Genomic DNA, 19,560 nt, shown 5'->3' with positions numbered 1-19,560 from the left:
GCTTTTGGCTGAGCTGAAGTCTATGGCGAGTGCAAGGTAGGAGGCTAGAATGGAGTGCCTTGGAGGTAATTTAGTGAGAGCTGCAGCCAGCAGACAAGTCAAAGCAGAGAAGGATTTAAGTGAGTTTTTGTTTGAAGGTGCAAGTTGGCAAACTTATTGCTGAAGAAATGGTGGAGTTAGAAGCTCAGCCTGGAGCCAAATAAGAAACTGAGACTGTGAACGGACATGAAGTACTGGCCAGGGAATGGGATGGAATGACAGAGCTTTAAGCAAGAGCCAAAAAAAAATGGCTTTTGTCTTTCTAATATATAATTGGAGGAGATTTTGCTTGTCCAAAACTAGACAATGAACAAGGAGCCTGTCAACATCGAGGGATGGAGAAAAGTTGCAGTGTAATGGATCAGGCTGTCATTGACATAAATCTCTGCAGATGGTGTTACTGAGAGGCAGCACATGAATGAGTAGGAGGGATGCAAGCTGAGAGCCTTGTGGAAATTCAGTCGAATCAATGCAGTAACAGTGAAAGGGAAGGGATTCAACCGGACAACTGAGAACTGACGATAGCAGTTGGAGGATGGTGTAGGTACATTGAGTAGGATGAGGGATCACAGGCACACAAAGTATTTTTTGATCTTGGTTAGGCACCAAGATCATGGAAGTAAGTTAGGTTGGAATTGAGTTTGATACAAAACCCCAGCTGTTTGTTGTTCAGCAGTTCACATAGCTGTTTCCAACAGCCATTCCATCATCCAGGCCTTGAGATCTGTCATTAGCATATAGTCAATGTTATGGTAAATGAAAAGTCATGGAATTATGCAGTGTGCTGTAGACCCTGGGCAGTTGACTGCTTTGTGGCAGGGAAGACACAGTATGCATACACACTACAAATCTTGCTGATGTTAATTTAGGTTACTAGTGTTTGAAACCAACTAAATTAGGAGCAGCGACGTCTTTTCTTTGCACCCACCAGTACTTCAATATTCTTCTGCTCTTAGCTTTTAATTACATCAATAAAATACAGTAAAACCTGGTTCCATCCTCAAAACAATTAAATTATCAAATTGTCTGCCCACATTCTAAAACTGGAACAATCTAGAGGAGGTTAAAAGGACGACATGCAAATTTGTGAAGCAAAAAGTAGGAGTCCAAGTTCTCGACAGCAGGAAAGGAACCTTACGTGATGCCTTATAGGTGGCATAGGGTCTGAGTGGGTGGTATTAGTCTTTGAGTGCTCTGCAGTGATTACCTCCTGCTTATTGTGCACTAATTGCAGAGTGTAACAAGGTGACATGAGCCTCCTCATAGAATGTCTTTGCCAAGTTGCAAAGGCAGCAGTAATAGCAAATCAGCCTTGGGAATAGTCCTCTTGTTTCAATCTCAGTGATTATGTTTTAACTGGACTCGGGTATTAAATCAGTTCTGACAGAGGGTCTCCAACCCGAAATATTAACTGTTTCTCTAGACACAGATGTGGCCTGACCTGCTGGGTATTTCCAGTATTTTCTGTTTTTGTATTAAATTATTTTCCTGGTTAAGTTGAGACAAAATCTTATATAAGTGTGTTTCCTCAAAAGTTTTATAAACCAATAATCTTAAGTGAGCACATTTTTAATTTTGCAGATAAATTCTGGTATTGTCGGCTTTCGCCAAACCACAAGGTCCTGCACTATGGTGACCTGGAAGAGAGCCCACAGGGAGAGGTGCCATACGAATCTTTGCAGGACAAGCGTAGGTGACATCATTAACTGAGTGGCATAAAGTACTTTGCAACTTATGTGCTTTTCAGTGCATGTGATGACTACAGATACCATTCTCTGGTGGTGAAAGCCTGAATGCTCTTTCATTATGCCTGAGCTACATTATGTTGCAGTGTAATTTTAGTCTTAACAATCCAAAAAATGGAGTGCACTGTTCGACCTTCTACTTTCTGCTTCTGATCGGTGAGGGCTAGAAATGTGCTTGTGTGCAAATTACAAAATGCATTGCTTTGAAATATTCCAAAGGCATCATTTTATGCTCTATAAATACCTGAGCATGTTAATTATTTTTATTGTCTTTAGTGGTCTCTATTTGCAAAACAAAAGCTCAGACTCGCACCATGTTTTTCTCTGGCTGCCCTATCAGTTCACTTTGATATCTTGATCAAATCACTCCCTAACTTCCTGCATTCCAGCAAGCACATCTTTCCTTTGTGTAAACCCTTATCCAATTATCATTCTGCTAAATTACATTGCTTTCCCTCCAAGGCCAGGATACCTTTCCTGAGTGTTACATCCAGAACTTTGTGTACTGATCCTGCTGTGGTTTAACCAGAGTATTCTCTGGTTTTGGTGTAAGTTGACCTGCAGAACAGAATTCAGTTGGTCTTATTACTGTCTGTCCATAACATTGATATCAGCTGTGCAAGTAGAACTCCAAGCCTTTTTGGAATTCTTTTGCTCCAAGCTTTTCATTAATTAAACGGTAAGGTTTTAGCTTTATCAGAAACAAATTGGATGATCTCACATTTGCCTGCAATGAAACCTATTTACCACCATTTTTTCCATCGCTTAACTTCATTTCATTATACAAAATGCTTAAAATGGCATTTAATTATTGTGTTGTTAGCAAACTTGGATTAGTGGAAGTCATTAATAAATATGATGTATAGTTGCACCATCATCACAGAACCTAGCAAGATACAGTTAGTTACAAACTGCCAATTTAAATCTGCATCCATTATTCCTTCTCTCCCTCTCTCTCTCTCTGCTGCCACTCAGTTAATTTCCTAACCAAATCAGTAATTTGTCTTCAGTTCCACAGCTTCTTTATCAGCTGAGAGTTTCTTATGAGGAACTTCATCGACTACTTTTTGGAAGTGCATTACTTCAGTCACCTTTTCAAAAAACTCAGTCTAGTTTGTTGGATGGCTTCCACCCTTTGCAAATCCATGCTAATTCTTTCTGATCAATGAAAAATATTCAAAATTTTCAGTCACTCTAATTTTAATTTATAGACCTTGTAATTTGCTGACAGCAGGTTAACTTGTCCATAATTCCCAGCTTTCCATTTCTCTCCTTGCTTTAATAGAGAAGCAAGGATTTCAAGTCTTAAATCCTTGAGCAAGCAAACTTCAAGAAAGTATAATTAAAACATCTGCAATATTCTCAACTGCTTCCTATGAAACACTGAAACAATAATCAACTGGACCTGGAGATTTGTGCAATTGTTTTCTTCATTAATACTTGTCATCATTTTGGTAACTCTCTGCTCCTGATACAGTGTTAATTTTCTTGGGGGATCTGGGATGCCATAATCTTCCTCACTGATGCAAAGTAATTCAACACATCCTCCATTTTCTTGTTTTTAATTACATCATCCCTATTAGGAGGCTGCTGACCATCCACTTTTTTTTTACTGATGTAATTTGTGTATGTTTTGATTTGGATATTCCTTGCAAACTTCATTATTCCTTTTTGCAGAATTTATGATGTTTCATTTCTTCTGGTGTTCTTTTTATCTCTCCCACTCACTAGGATGTGTGCTGAATTTTGCCTTTTTGTATGCTTTTGTTTAAAAAAAATCCTCCCAGATCACTACATCTCAATACAGTGCCACTACATTACAACCATAATGAGAGAGTGAATCAATTTGAAAAGAGTGTCCTATGGAACACTGAGTTAGTTGGAAAGGTCTATACTGTAAATATTATGCAGTTCTTTGTACCAAAAGCAGAAATTGTTTCTTAAGAGTTTCTTGTTTTTCCACAGTTCCTGTGGCTGATATTAAAGCTATTGTGACAGGAAAGGATTGTCCACATATGAAGGAAAAGGGTGCTCTTAAACAGAATAAGGTAATGGTTCACTTTGAACTCCTAAAAGATTTTGTTTTCAACTAAGATAATTTTATGAATCAAGATAGTGTTAATTGAACCTAGGAGCATGTATAACAATACTGCAACCAGGAACATATCTAAACGCATGGTTTAAACACGGCACACTACAAAATAGATCGAATGAACGGGGAGTGATGATAATCACCATATTCTGCAACTTCCTTTTGTTTCTAATGTTCAGATGACCAAACATTCTCATTCATGGCATAAAGCCAAAATGATTTCATCTGTTAAAGTTTGTGGAAGTTCAAGAGCATTGGGAAAAGAAGCTGGAATTTATCACTCTTCTGCTCAGTGTGCATGTGTAGGTTCCTACTCTAATGAGTATTAATGTAATGGATTATGTGGAGAGTGGAGCAGACTTAAAGCAAATGTTATCTTGCCTACTCCGGCCCCATTCCTCAACTCTTTCTCTGCTATATCGACGACGGCATTGGTGCCACCTCTTGCACCCGTGCGGAACTCGACAGTTTCATAAATTTCGCCACAAATTTTCACCCTGCTCTCCAATTCACTTGGACTTTCTCTGACACCTCTCTCGCCTTCCTCGATCTTTCCATCTCCATCTCAGGAGATTCTTTATCCATCGACATCTTCTACAAACCCACTGACGCCCACATTTACTTCGATTACAGCTCCTCCCACCCTGCCTCTTGCAAGGACGCGATCCCTTTTTCTCAATTTCTCCGCCTCTGCCACATCTGCTCCCATGATAAGGCTTTCCACTCCAGGAATCCAAAATGTCCAACTTCTTTACTAACCGTGGCTTCCCCCCTACTGTGGTCGAAAGAGCTCACACCTGCATCTCTGCCATTTCCTGCAACTCTGCTCTCACCCCCCCATCCCTCGCAGACACAACAGGGATAGGGACCCCTTGTCCTTGCATTTCATCCCACCAGCCTACGTATCCAACACATCATTCTCTGCCACTTCTGCCATCTCCAACGGGACCCCCACCACCACCACCAAGCATATCTTCCCCTCCCCACCCCTTTCTGCCTTTCGCAGGAACTGCTCTCTCTGCGTTCCTAGTTCATTCCTCCTTCGCCCCCCCCCCCCCCCCATCCCACTCCTACACCAGGAACTTTCCACTGTCCCTGCCATAGGTGCAACACCTGCCCCAACACCAGCTCCATCCAGGGACCCAAACAGTCCTTTCAGGTGAGACAGAGATTTACCTGCACCTCCCTTAATATCACCTACTGCATTCGGTGCTCCAAGTTTGGCCTCTACATTGGTAAGACCAAGTGCAGACTAGATGACTATTTCGCAAAACACCTGCGTAACCGCGATCTGCATCTCCCCGTTGCCAATTACTTCAACTCCCCCTCCCACACTATCACAGATATGTCAGTCCTCGGCCTCCTCTGTCTAGGAACCTTGCAGCCTAATGGCATGAACATTAAATTCTCCAATTTTAAATAATCCCCATAACCTTCCCCCCTCCTCCCCCACACACCCCTCAACCATACCTCTTCTTCCCTTTCCTAGCCTACCTCTCTTTTTTCTACACCCCTTTTTCCCTCCTTACCTTTGACCCATCCCCCCGTGGATCTGCTCTCCCCTCCTCCCCCGGACCTGCCTATCACTATCTCTTACCTGAATCTACCTATCACCACCTTATACCCATCCTGCCTCCCCTCTTTTGTCCTCCTATCACTGCTCTGCTTTTCCTTCCTATATATTGGGCTTCCCCTTTTCCTATCTTCAGTCTTGAAGAGGGATCCTGACCTGAAACATTGACCACCTGCTTTTCTCCATGGATGCTGCCTGGCCTGCTGAGTTCCTCCAGCATCATAGTGTTTTTCATCTAGATTCCAGCATCTGCCATCCTTAGTTTCTCTGATGTTATCTTGAGTACTAGTCCTATTTATCTTGTTGCAATGTCCTTAACCTTCCGTTAAGGTATTAAAATTTCTTTAGAGTGGTTGTCTCAGTGGAATTAATATAATTTACGTAAGCTCCTTGGATGACATTATCAAGCCATCCAAAATTAATGTTGCTTCATTTAAAAGAGAAAGCAAAGCAGGGGCTTGCATTTGTATAGATCTTTTGAGACTTCATGCTGCCAAAACATTTGGGACAAGTCTTACAGCCACTGAGGTACTTTTGATGTGACATCAGTGTTGCAGTTCTCATAGCCAAATTATACATTGCAAGGCTCCACAAACAACAGTAATAACAACCAGGGTATCTGTCCCAGTAAGTGAAGAGATGAACACCACCAAGGTCGTTGGAGCTATTTCTGTTGAAATTCTTCAAAATATGACCAAAGAATCTTCTATATTCACCCAACAGAGTCCACGTTTGACATCTGAAAGTTGTACTTCAGTACTCCACTGAGAGTCTAAACCTAGGTTATGCGTTCGTCTCCAGAGTGGAATTTGAACCCACAATCTCCGAGAGTAAAGCACATTTGCTATGTATTATAAAGGCATCCTGTGATGCACATCACCACCTAAAGGCAGTGCCTGAATGGAGAATGAGGAGCTGAATCTCCCTGGGCACAATTAACGTTTGCTGGTTAACATTATCTGTCAACTGAGAGCAGATTTGCACCAGAATTGGCCAGCTATGTTTCCCAACCAGGGATCTGAGAACAGTGTTCAACAGATTAGGGTGGGGGGAAATTTTTGCGTTATATAGAGGGTGGGGAAACCACAGGGTTGGGTGTCACACTGGTTTCACATCCTATCCAACAATGATCCACACCATGTTAAAAGCCAGCAGATGTACTCGAATCCACCCTTGCACCATGCTCTTGGACTCCTCATGGACTCCTAACTGGGCAACACAGACTTTCTCAGATCTCCTGGCACTTAGGCTAAAATGTCAGCCTGCTAAGCCTGTTCCACGTCCATCTCCTAGAAGCCTATGAGGAGAAAGGACTGTGGAGAGAATTGTAAGTAGAAGTTAGTTTCCTTTTTATTTGATTTAATTCTGTTGATTTAAATGTAGTTATTTCTTTAATTGTGAATATTACTAAGCACATCAATTAAAAAAAAAGTACTTTTATTTTTCTATGCTACCTGAGCATTTTTACATGTTTGTGAATTTCCATACCTGGGCTTCACTGCTCTTCAAAGCCTTTCTAGGGCAGAGTCTTGCTCAGAATGGACCTGCACCACGCTGGGACTGGGCCTCTGTAGATAGAAAGTACAGCAGAGGAACAGGCCCTTCAGCCCACGATGTCTGCACTGAACATGATGCCAAGTTAAACTAAATCTCCTCTGCCTGCACATGATCCATATCCCTCCATTCCCTGCATATTCATGTGTCTATCTAACAGCCTCTTAGACACCACTATTGGGCCCGACTGATCAGCTAGGACCGGTTTCTCAGCTGAAGGATGTGCCGCTTGCTCATGCTGCAAGAAAGGGTGTGCTCCAAGTTGTTAATTCAGCTCTGAAATTGGCTTGATTCAGCGTGAAAGCTACCGTGTTGTTTTTTTTACACTAGAAGTGATGAATCCTAGAGTGAATTGTGCTGTCACGCTGCGTGCAGACAAACAATTGGAATGAAAACACTCTGAATGTGTGGAGAATGCACATGAAGAGGCATAGCTTAGGAAATAATGTCTCTCGAATACTGAAAAGCACAAAGGGATATTGCAGCTTTTGGAAACTAATATATATTCACAGACTGCATGCAGACGGTGAGAATAGAGTTGGGTGGCATAATGCTGTGGCAGTAATCCCAGTCACTTGAGCACAAAAGCTAGAGAGAGTGAGTTCAAGTCCCACCATAGCAGTTTGAGAATTCAGAAATAAAATTCTGGGATCAGTAAAAGAAACTAAAGCACAAGGGTGACATAAGAAATAGCTTACTTATGCAGCAATCAGTTACCATCTGGAATGGACAGCATGATGGAGATGAATTCAGTCAAGGTTTTCAATAGGGAGTTAATTCAGCACAGAGAAAGCAATTGTGGTGTGGAGTATGCAGTGTAGCTGCATTGCTCTTGCAAATGTCTGGCTGCTGTAATTCCATGAAGATGTTAAATAGTTGTTAAAAACCCAGCTGGTTTGCTAATGTTCTCTAGGGAAGGAAACGGGCATCCTTGGCCACTCTGGTCCCTTAACCTATTATTATAAGACTGGATCAATTTAGGCAGTAAAGGCAGGCCTTGCCAAGGATGGTTAAGGGGAGGTATTTAGAGAGAGTTGTAGCTAGGGAGACCTGTTGCTGCTGGTGATGGAATGAGGAGCAGCAGAAGTCCTGTAACAAAACGCCAAACTATATGGGAGCTGATGTAGACCAATACAAGAACATAAGAAAATAGGAGCAGGGGTAGGCCACTTGGCCCCTCAAGCCTGTCCATCCTTCAATATGCCCCAGGCCTCAACTCTTCTGTGCCAGTTACACATAGCCCTCAGTCACTGATCTAGGGAAAAAAAATTATCTACCTCCTCTTTAAATGCCCCAGTGATCTTGCTTTCATAACCCTCTGGTGTAGAGAATTCTAGAGATTCACCACCTTTAGTGGGAAGAACTGGAAACGGTTGCAAGGATGGGTTGAGGCATTTGGTCAGTGTGAAACCCTGGACTGGTTTCGGTCACTCTTTTTGCAGAATTTGTTTTCTCAGTCATTTATCATGGGTTTTTGTTCCTGCCAAGGGCAAGTGGGTGGCAGAAACTGTGTTGCCACGATGCTTCAAGGTAAGCTGTTTTTTTTGTCTCCAACTGGTTACTTTTGTCTGCTCATACAAGACAAAACAAGACACCAGGGAGAATCAGAAACAGTCAGAGGACAAGAATCATTGTATACTGGTGAGGCCAGAGGTTGGTGAGGTGATGGGTAAACTGGACCAAATGTGGGAGTACAACCTATTGAGTTCTGGCAAGCTGCAAGATGCAGTGCTCAAAGCATTAACTCTAGAGGCAGGAGAGCACGAGCAGAATAGCTGATGTGGTAGCTATATCCCAGTGGTGCTGAATAGCTGCTGCCAAGCACACACTGAGAGCCAGGATGCCACAGAACTAATTTCTCCCTCTGTGAAAATGATAGTGTCTCTTCAACCCTGAGTGGTGGAAAGCACAAATAAAAAAAGTAAACTCACACTCCTTCCAAAAGTTGTACTTCAGATTTTCTCCCCTGGTTACCAGCTACTTTTCTTGTCAGTTCCAAACAGAAGCACATGAAAGTCAATCACTTTGAAGATTCTTTATATGAAGAAATTTGATCAAGGGATCTGCTATCTAAATCAAAGAAGGGGTGGGGAGAATGAAGGATTGTTTGGGGACACAAGGGGAAGCCCACATCTAAGTCGAGTTTATTGTCATGTGCACAAGTGCCAATTGGTTCAAGAACCAAATGGTTGAAGGGAAATTGCTGTTTTTGAACTTTGGAATGTACTAAAACTGAAAGCACTAGACTGAGAGAGTAAGTATTCATGACATTAGCTCAAGACAGAACCAGCAATTTGACATGAACTTCAGCATTTAATGCGTGAAAACTGTTGAAAGTATTAAACCTTGTTGATTGACATCTGAGACTTTAACAGCATACTAAAACTAAGTGATAATTACTGCTGAATGATCTCTCCAGTCATAAAAGTCTAATTTTGAAGTTGTGGATTGACATTCTTTCTATCTCTCCCCCCACCCCCAATCACATCACCGATCTTAAAATCTGGTGATGTTTCAGGCTCTGCTTTAGTCCCAAGCATAGGTCCCTGTCTTGATTCTGTTTTTGGCAAAGTTGTTAAAAAGTAATTTATACTTGGTGCTTTTCAATTCCTAGTGCGCGGTCTTTTAGAATTCTTTGATCTGATTGGCTGCTCAGCCTCCTTGCCAACCAATCCCATCAAGTTTCTGTGTGAAGTCTTCTTTAAAGTTACAGGGGGATCTCATTCCTTCACTGCCAGTGACAAAATCCAGGTCATTGTAGTTAAAATACAGCTAGTAATTTTTGCATATGTCCTTGCACATATGTAGAGGCATACCTTGCGGTCAGCACTGCAGCAGCAACACTTGCCACTGAGCCCAAAAAAAGCTGCTGACAAGAACTAGTGATGCCATCAACCAAGCTGAGAAGTGACTGCATTGAAGAACTCTCACAGACGGAAGTGGAAAGTGCAGATTTTTAACAAAGTTTTTTTAATGTATCATTAGAGGGTGACATACGGATACATACCTTTCAGTGCAAATTCTGGACTGTAGAAGGTTTTAGTTGCCTTGTTCCTCATTTCCAAAAAGAAAAACAATCTTGGTTGTTCTCAATTTTACTAATGCATTTAACCTCAGAAAATAAGCTTTACCAAGGCTGACATTTAATGTAATTCCCTTCTTGATAGCTCACTAACTCTGCTCACTTCTTCCTCCATGCTGTTTCAGCTTTTAGTTCACTGAAACTCTCATCCATGTCTTGGTCACCTCTAAATTTAACTGGAGATTGTCACATTGGCCTCTCACCTTGCACCCTGAGTAAACTTGTTCTCAGCACGTTTACCCAGTCATGATAAGAAGTCCAGTTTGCTCACAGCCACTGTACTCACTGGTCTATATTTCTCTCAATCCTTCATTTACAGTTTTCATCCTTGATTTTGAATTCTTCCATGGCCTCCCCTCCCGATCTTGATAACTGTACTACCACTGCACCCTTCCAAGATTATTTCTCCCCTCCAGTTACTGGTGGTGCTAATTAGCCCCCAAGCTTTGTAATTTCCTCTCTAATCCTCTCTTCCTCTCTCTTGCCCTCTCTTCTAAGATGCTGCTGAAAGCTGTGTTCTTGACTAGTTCCTTTCTTCCCTGATCTCTTTCATGTGGATTGGTTTCAGATTTGTTAGATAAAGCTCCAATGAAGCATCATGGAGCATTTTACTACTTCAAAAACTCTTTTTAAATGGAGCTATTATTGTTGAATTTGATCCTCAAAATAAAGTTTGTGAAGTGCACGTGGTTTGGATGTGACCTGTCATTAGCAGGATGGCCTATTCACTTTGACTGACTGCTCATATTGTTCTGGTCTCCACAGGAGGTGTTGGAGCTTGCCTTCTCTATTCTGTATGACCCTGATGACTCATTAAATTTCATTGCCCCTGACAAGCATGAGGTAAGTGTGACTCCTCCCCTCCATTAATGTTATTTTTAAACTGCCTTCTTAACAATTTTGTACTTGACGTGGGAACTGACAAGCTTTGAAAAATTATCTGTTAGTATTTTGCTTAATGATACTTAATAAAAAAATGCCACAACTATGTTAGAATGAGGAACTGTCTGACTTCCATCAGGTTAAATGAAATCATAATTGGTCTGTTTGGTATTTTCCCTTCACATTATTTATAAATCTGCAGAATTTATAATGAGACAAATTCCATATAATTGCTTCATACTCTTAGAATCACATAATATGTCAGACATTTTGTGTTGTTGTTCCACTGTAGGGTTGGAAAACAATGAACAGATTAAGTTAAAGTAAATTCAGAAAATGCTGGAGCTCTTGTGTATATGACATCTAAAGCAAATATAATTTAGCATGACAAATGCTAAGTAAATGGTAAAATAGTGTTTTGCTTTTCGTTAAAATGACAATGCTGGTGTTGATGATAAATCATGATACCAGTGCCTCTATGACTGTCCTCATTGGTGCTTCCTGTCATCCTTTATGGCTTGAGAAATCAACACTTTTAAGGGGGTGAACTTCTAAATGGGGAAATTTAAATAAAGTCTCTATTGCTCCATTAGAAGTCTACCTTAGCCAGCCTTTGTGTGTGTCTTAATGTCACCTCTTGGTCAACCTTGGTCATTGCCTCATTTCCAAACTTTGCCTGTAGGGTAAATCACAATTTGACATATGTTGTGACTCTCTGTAGCACTTCTTGGAGGCCACTTAGCCTGTTGTGATTCAAGCTGTGGAATAAGCATCTCAGGAGGTGACATACCTTATTAACGCATCAAACTCCTCTTGGCAAAGTTCCCCTGACGACCAAGGCAATCCTTGTTGAGCTATGGTCATTCTTGGTGTGTCTGTCTGTGTTGCCTGAGCTACTGAGTTATAAATTGTGGGAAGGTATAGTAGACATGCTGTAAAGTCTGCTCATACAAGAAGCATTTTATTCTTAAAGACATGGTAACTGTGGATTCCCTTTGTAAGAGAGCAGAATGAGGACCTGCTTTGACTTTCCTGCCTTGCATGCTCAATCATAATGCCTTGAAGAGGGAGAATTTGTACTGCAGAGGAACCTTGTTCAGTGATATCAACCCTGCAAGCATTTCCTTGCCGAAAGGAAACAACACATTCTTCATTTCTGCACATTCATTGAACTCCACAGCTTTAGCAAATGATGCCTAAAACAAATAGAGCTCAGCTTGACAAATATCAAGGCATTAATCCTAACTAGCAATATTTAATTCTGCAGCAGGACCAGTCGAGCTGGTTACATGATGAACTAGGTGCAACCAATGTGATTGACGCTTGACCACCTCCTCAGTTCAGCAGCAATTAGGGATGGACAATAAATGCTGGTGTTGCCAGTAACATCCACATCCCATGGACACATATTAAAAATAGGATCTGTAAGAGTGAATGTCCTGCAGGCAAATCAAGGTAATGACTGAGTTGTCCTGTCCTTGAAATGAACATAAAGAACAATTTATATCACAGGGCACTTTGGTATTTAAAATAACATTTGAAATGTGGTGTGATTAGCTCTGATACCCTTTTCAACGTCTCCTGATTTTTATTTTTGTGAAAACCTGCGTCCTTAGTGTGCAGAAATTATGACATAAACAAGATGCTGAACACTGCAGTGCAAGATAGGCAAGCTGCCCCTGTGGATTCTGCTATGAGCCCAGAATGTGTCAGTAATCTTACAGAGTCACTTGCCAAGTGCTAATTCATATCCATTGCACTGTCAGCATCCTAGTGCCCATAAAAATGTCATTGGCACTCACTATTTAAAGAAAAATATTTTTAATAACACAAATGGGAAAAGTGCTGTAGGACGTTGAACATCAAATTATGTTTAACTTTGAAAGCTGCACTGGCATTTGGAGGGTAGTTTTAACTCCCAGAACGTAGATGGGATGAAGCAGGTTCTAGTGGAAATTACGCAATATATTCTTAAATTTATACTGGGGAAATGCATTGGTCCAGTTTGTTTTTAAACCTAAACCGATAGCTCAATACAATTCAGTATGGTTAATACCAAGATATTTCCACATTACTTCCAAGATATTTCCAGTCCCAGATGAAGGGTCTCAACTCGACATCGACTGTCCGTTTCCCTCACAGATGCTGCCTGCCCCACTGAGTTCCTCCAGCATCTGATGTTGCTCCAGATCCCATCATCTGTATTCTTTTGTGTTTCCCATATTTCATATTTCCTTAAGACATGATAGACAGAATGACCTCTATGGGTCTGTGTCAGCTCTCAGAGCAATCTTATCAATCACATCCCCCACATATTTCCCGGTAAACCTATCCTCTCTTACATGTCCATTAACACCCCCTTGATTCTCCCACTAGGCTTTATACTAGAGGCAATTTACAGTGAGCAATTAACCTCCCAAACCACGTGTCTTTGGGAGGTGGGACAAAATGGAGCATCCGGGGGAAACCCACATGGTCTTGGGGAGAACATGCAAACTCCACACACAGGACACCAGAGGCCAAAGTCATACCAGGGTCACAGGAGTTGTTGAGGGCAGATTCATGACCTGGTGTACCAAATAACATTTTAAAAATATAATATCCAACTCCAATCACTTGCTCACTTTCAGGTTTAATAGAGGCATGCAAGTTATTGCACTTTCATGTCCCAGTTTGCAGCACAATATTCCATCGGTAGGAATACTTGACTGACAACCAAAGGATTGCACAATGCAGCTCTTGAGACTGCCCACTGTGGAGTTTTACTTGGGAAAGCCAAAAGCCATGGTTTCCCCATATATTGAGGAGGTTTAACTCCTTGTCCAGAAGCCACCCTGGTCATCAGGCTGGGCTCATATTTGGGCAGAGAGCACTTTAGAAAAAACCAGAAACACAGGATCAGGTATGGAACCAGGTACTGGATCAGTGGGCACTTGGGGTAGCATCCCCAATCAGAGTCAGGGCTGGTTGGGGTGTTTGTTCAGAGTGGACATACAATTCTCAAGATAGCAGGCCGTTTTCGTTTTAATTATAAAAATAAACTGTTATTCATGAAAATATATAGAGAAAATACAATACCATCAGTATTTGTCTTTAGTTGTATTCATAGTATCATCAAGTCAATACATTATATGTACAGAGCACCAATGCCACTCAGGTGGCCTCTTTGAACAAAGCACCCATCAAGTGTTTGGGAGGCTGTTACACAGGATCCCTCAGTATTCAGGTGGTGACAGGGACCTTAGGTTGCAGTCCTTCCTCATGAAGCCTTTGCACTGGCTGCACCGAACCTCAGGGTGTCCCTCAGCACGTACTCCTGCAGCCTGGAATGTGCCAGTCGGCAGCATTCCCCTACGGACATCTCATTGTACTGGAAGACCAACAGGTTTCGGGAAGACCAAGGAGCATCTTTCACCTAGTTGATAATCTTCCAGCAGCATTTAATGTCTGTCTTGGTGTCCATCCCTGGGAAAGCCCATTAGGTCAGAGAGACTCTGTTATGCCTTTGCTTGGGACAAATGTTGGCCAGGACTACTGCATCCTTTGCGAGGCAAACAGGCAGTCCACAAATAGGTGGACAGTTGTATCAACCTCTCCGCAGCAGTCTCACGGGCAAGGCGCATTGGGAGTGAGACTCCAACCGTGCAGTAACGATCTGACAGAGAGGTCCCTCCAACTGCCAGCCAAGAGAGACCTTGGAGCTTGTTAGTGAGTTCTGGTGATGAGGCATTCTGCTACAATGGCTTTGACAGTCGCTCAGGAAATCATCCCACACGATCCATCATTTCCTTCTCCCACAGGGGTCTGCAGGAGGTTCTGTATTGACGCAGCCTGATGGACTTGGGGTGAAAGGTGTTTTTCTGCAGAAGGTTTTTTTTTATGAAGGACAGGTAGTGCAGTAAGTCCAACTGAATGGAACATTGTGCAGCAACAAGGCCAGGCCCATCCTTTGCAACACCAGGGGACAAGGTAGAACCTCAATATGTAGTGATACTTGGTGTTTGCGTACTTAAGTCTACGCACAGCTTGATGCAACCACACACAAAGTGGATGTCGGGACAAGGGCAGTGTGGGTGACTTTCCCCTCCCATTCTGAGTGAAACTGGGGGAAAAAAAGCTGGAAATATAAGGTGTCAAGCACTCTCTGTTCCCTAGTAAAAGAAGCAAGAGAGAATACTAGAATACTCAGCAGGTCAGGCAGCATCTGTGGGAAGAGGGAAAACAGAGGGTTTATATTTCAAAAATAAATTTCATTCATAATAAAAAATATATACAAAAGAAGAAACAGTGCAAAACTTTTACATTCATGGTCAATACATTCAGTCGTGTTAACTTATCTTTTAAAACCGTAGCACCATTGCCGTATGTGGCCCCCTGGGGTGATGCACCATTTCGATGTTTGAGTGGCTTCCCCACCCAACTCAGCCCCTCTACGTGTGGTAGCAGAAGGAGCCTAAACTGTGGTCCTAGAGATGCTGACAGAACCATTCTTTCTCCTAACCCACAAGCAGTGCTGTAAGGGTACTTATCTCTTCCATGAAGTTGTCCATATCTTCCTGAAGGTGCTTGGTTTCTCATAGGCTAGAAAACCCAGCAAACCAAGGCCAACAACTTTGAGGTGTCACTTTCTCATTACAGTAGCTAAATGTATCCTCTGGGTTTCTGACACTGCATTCCTCTATTCAGGAAAAAATGTCTGTCATTATGGGAGTTGAGTCTCTCCTTGCCTTGGCAATACTATTCTCTCATTCTAACTTTTCTGAAGCTCTGTCTGCAGTGATCTATCACGGTTACACCTCCTTAATTATGGAGAATCCCCAGAAAAAAATCTGTCACTGACTCTGCTCAAGTGAGTTGATCTGTCCCTCTCCTACATATTGCTTGGTTAGTTTGGTGTACTGTCTCAACAAATATGTACATCTTTGCAATTAATAAAAGCAGCTGCAGTTTTTATTTTGCAACATAGGGCTTGTGCAGGGTTAGGGTTTTGTTTGAGGTGGGTGGTGGTAACTGTTCCCACAGAGGCACAAGGCTTCACAGCAAGTCATTAAGTAGGGGAAGACGTGCATAATGTGTCTTTGATGTGGCCCTCCAAAATGCTCATATTTACATTCCTGCAGATGGTCCAATACAAAGTATATTCCTTAATTTTTAGCTGCGCCAGTTCTACATTCCTGAGGTGTATTGTGCCAATACTAGGCACATTATTACCTGTCATTGGCAATGTACAGTACCACCTCAGTAGATTCATTAGATTATGAACTTACATTTCATTATTCTTTTGAACTGTTTATGTACCACCCTTCATTCACAGTTCTTCACTCTGGATGAGGCAGCATTTGACTAAGTGATGCATCAGGGAGCCCTTGTAAAACTGAGGTCGGTGGACATCAAAGGGAAAACTCTGCAATGGTTGGAGATAAAGGAAGATATATTAAATAAACCTATCGATCATCTGAGCGCTAGGCCATTGCAGGAGTTCCTCAATGGTGTCTTGGGCCCAACCGTGTATTTACTTGAGGCAGTGGAAACAATTTAACTGCCCACAGTTATAGCCATTATTGTTCGGATCCTCATGTAGACCGGGAAAATAATGAGGGAATGGGTTGGATTTTAAAAAAGGCCATATTATTTCCCTTGTCCCACCAAGAAGGGAATGTCTATGGAACACTTCATAACTTAGATCTTAACAGTTCTTCATCATCATAAAAAAAATTAGTCCTCTTTCATTTTGGCTCATTTGTCTTGAGTTCCATTAAATTGAGCTGCATTCAAAGTAAAGAATAGCCTTGATTCCACAGCCTTTTACTCCGGACATATTATGCACTTTTAATAAAGCATCGAAGTCACTAACCAGGTCAAATTTGTTTGGATAGCCAGATTTCTATTGCAGGAAATGTTGCCTAATTGAGATGGATGGTAACTGAGTATTGTGAGGGTTGTAGAGAAGCTGGAGAAAATGTTAAAAAAAAGCCTTACAGGATGACATAATTAACAGACGTCAAGTATAATGGCAACAGAAAAATCCATGATAAAAGAGAATAGAAACCATTTACAAAAGTAGTAAAATAAAATCATAATTAGGAAGCAAATAGGAAAAATGAAATTAAATTATCAAGGAACATAAAACATTTTACTGACACATCAATTATAAAGAGTTTGGATGGGATGTGGTCATTAAGGGATGGATGAGACAATGCCAAGGCAGAAATATCAGTTCATTATTTCATTTGGATATTTGCCAGGGATATTAGACAGGTGACATGACATTGGACAATGAGATGAATTATAAGAAAAGTGCATTTAAATAGTAAAAGACCATATATTAAATAAACCTATCAAGCTCAAAATGGATAAAAACCACCAGTCTGGATAATTTGCAATCATTCATTTTAGAAAAGACTAGCAGAGGGAGAGCTTGGGCATTACTGCGTGCTTTCGACAATTCGCGAGAAAAAGATCTGGTGCCGGAGACTGGTGGACAGCCAACATTGCATCGATATTTAAGAAGAGGGAATTGGAACATCTCTAGAAAACTATAGACCAGTCAGCTTAACACTGATGGTATGAAAAATAATGGAATCACTACTAAAGGAGAAAATAGAACAGCTAAAGGTGAAAAGTATAACAATGAATAATCAACGTATTTCAAAAGGGAAAATCTTTGCTTGGCATGCAAAACAAAGTTTTTCACTATCTCAGTACATGTGATGATAATAAACCAATTTTCAGTTTATTATTTTCTCTTTTTGGTTCATTAGGAAGGCTGAGGGTGATAGAGTAAGTAGTGAGAACGTTTCCACAGGGGAGGAGCAGAAGTTGAAGCCATCGATGTAAGATGGTCATCAAAAAAAATCAAAGGGAATTCGGTGAGAATGGGGATCAGTACCTCAGGGAGTGGTAGAAGTAGATAGTATATTTGCATTTGGGTGAAGGCTGGACAAGCACCTGAGGGAGAAGGGAAGAAAGGGTTTGGCTGACAGTGCGGAAGAAGCTCATGTGGAGTATAACTGCTGGCATGGGCTCTCTGGGCTGAACAGCCTTTTCCCTGTGCCACTTATCTTATGGAAGGTTGACCACTGTTCTCATTGCCACCCTTTTCTCTCTTCCAGTACTGTGTGTGGACAGATGGGCTGAATGCTTTACTCGGGAAGGAGATGATGAGCGAGCTGACCAGAATGACCTGACACACTCCTCAGCATGGAAATGAAGCTGCGCCTCCTTGACCTAGAAAATATCCAAATTCCAGAAGCCCCACCACCCATCCCCAAGGAGCCGAGCAACTACGACTTCGTTTATGACTGTAACTAAACACGGGGACAAAGCTGTGAGAATAAACTGGAATCAGCATCACCTGGAACTGCCTCTTTGTTATCGCATCTGCTACCATACCTACCTTCCTGCTGCTCTCTGGCCTCTACTAACGTTTAGCTAGACCAAATTGTTACTTAATGAGTCACTGTGTCATTAAGGGTGGTGACTTTGCCACAATATAATCTCCATTGAGAGGGAATCAACTCCTGGATTTTTTGATGCGTCACCTTCCTGCCAAAGCCTTGGTTTCTGGCAGCACTTTGGGATTGTCCTTTGCTCCTTGTTACCAGAGTAACAGGGAGGATTGAGGATAAGAGGCGGTGAGATGGATCTTTTTTTTTGATCTGTACATCAAAAACAAATAAATGATCAGTGTTTTTCCATTAAGGACTTCTGAAATCAATCTACGTCTGTTAATATCTCAAATTTCCCTCTCAGAATCGACCCTCCAGCTGTACACTCTGTTCAGTAGATGAAGTTTACTTTGTGATGCTAGTAACATTGTAGTTCATGAATATGGATCATACTTAAAAGGAAAGACTAATTCCCTATTAAACTAAACATATGGTCATGGCTTTGATCCTCTGTAGAGTAAGGCACCTATATTGCATGTGCTTTTTTTTTATTTGTGAAATATGCCAAACAGGCAGTATTATGTCAATGTTGTATTATTTCAGTGTAAAAGAACTTACAAGAAAACATTTTTTGTGTATGATATATATAAAAATGTTTTACCAGTTTTGCCTTGTTACATATATATTTTATGGAAAATGCTCACCTGGGTATTGTAATGGTCCTTCATTTTGTAATATCTGACTAAATGTCCTTGGAACCTTGCGGTTTACAATAAAAGTAACAGGTTTATTACCAGGGAGTGGATTTACTTTCACTTGTCATAAAGGAGCAGTTGATTTTATTGAGGTGCTGTATGTGTGACAGGTCAACCACACCAAGGTGGATTTTCTGCTTCAGGTGCAGAGTTATGTAGATCGGTTATCCATCACAACTTCCTGTCATCAATTTTAATGTATAGTATCTCTCCTTAAAGGTTTAATAAGTGATTTGGTCTTGAGCTTTGCTAAACCATAAGCAGAAAAGTCATGTGCGATTTTGGGGGCCTGTATTTTGGGAGTCCGGGTTATCAAGCGATGAGAGTTTGGAAATTTGGCTGGAGCCAGGGACTGTGAGGAGTTTGGGGAATTGGATAGCTTGTTTGTCTGTCATTGACTAATGACAGATGAAAATCTGAGGTCCGCACGGACTACCTAGCTGATGTTTG

At 41.5% G+C, this 19,560-nt stretch overlaps 1 protein-coding gene across 1 annotated transcript in view; it reads left to right on the top strand.

Annotated features, from left to right (window-relative positions):
* LOC127570593 (engulfment and cell motility protein 1-like) overlaps nucleotides 1-19,151 on the top strand; it is a 188,106-nt gene extending 168,955 nt beyond the window's left edge. Inside the window, 5 exon segments of the mRNA XM_052016288.1 lie at nucleotides 1,621-1,728; nucleotides 3,750-3,832; nucleotides 10,851-10,928; nucleotides 18,080-18,150; nucleotides 18,152-19,151. Coding sequence (XP_051872248.1) covers nucleotides 1,621-1,728; nucleotides 3,750-3,832; nucleotides 10,851-10,928; nucleotides 18,080-18,150; nucleotides 18,152-18,278 — 467 coding nt within the window. The 3' untranslated portion in view covers nucleotides 18,279-19,151.
* The last annotated feature ends 409 nt before the right edge of the window (nucleotides 19,152-19,560 follow it).

Source organism: Pristis pectinata, chromosome 5 (assembly GCF_009764475.1).
Source record: "Pristis pectinata isolate sPriPec2 chromosome 5, sPriPec2.1.pri, whole genome shotgun sequence".
NCBI lineage: Eukaryota > Metazoa > Chordata > Chondrichthyes > Rhinopristiformes > Pristidae > Pristis > Pristis pectinata.
The sequence above is the reverse complement of the archived record's forward strand: the minus strand, read 5'-3'. Positions and strand labels throughout refer to the sequence as shown.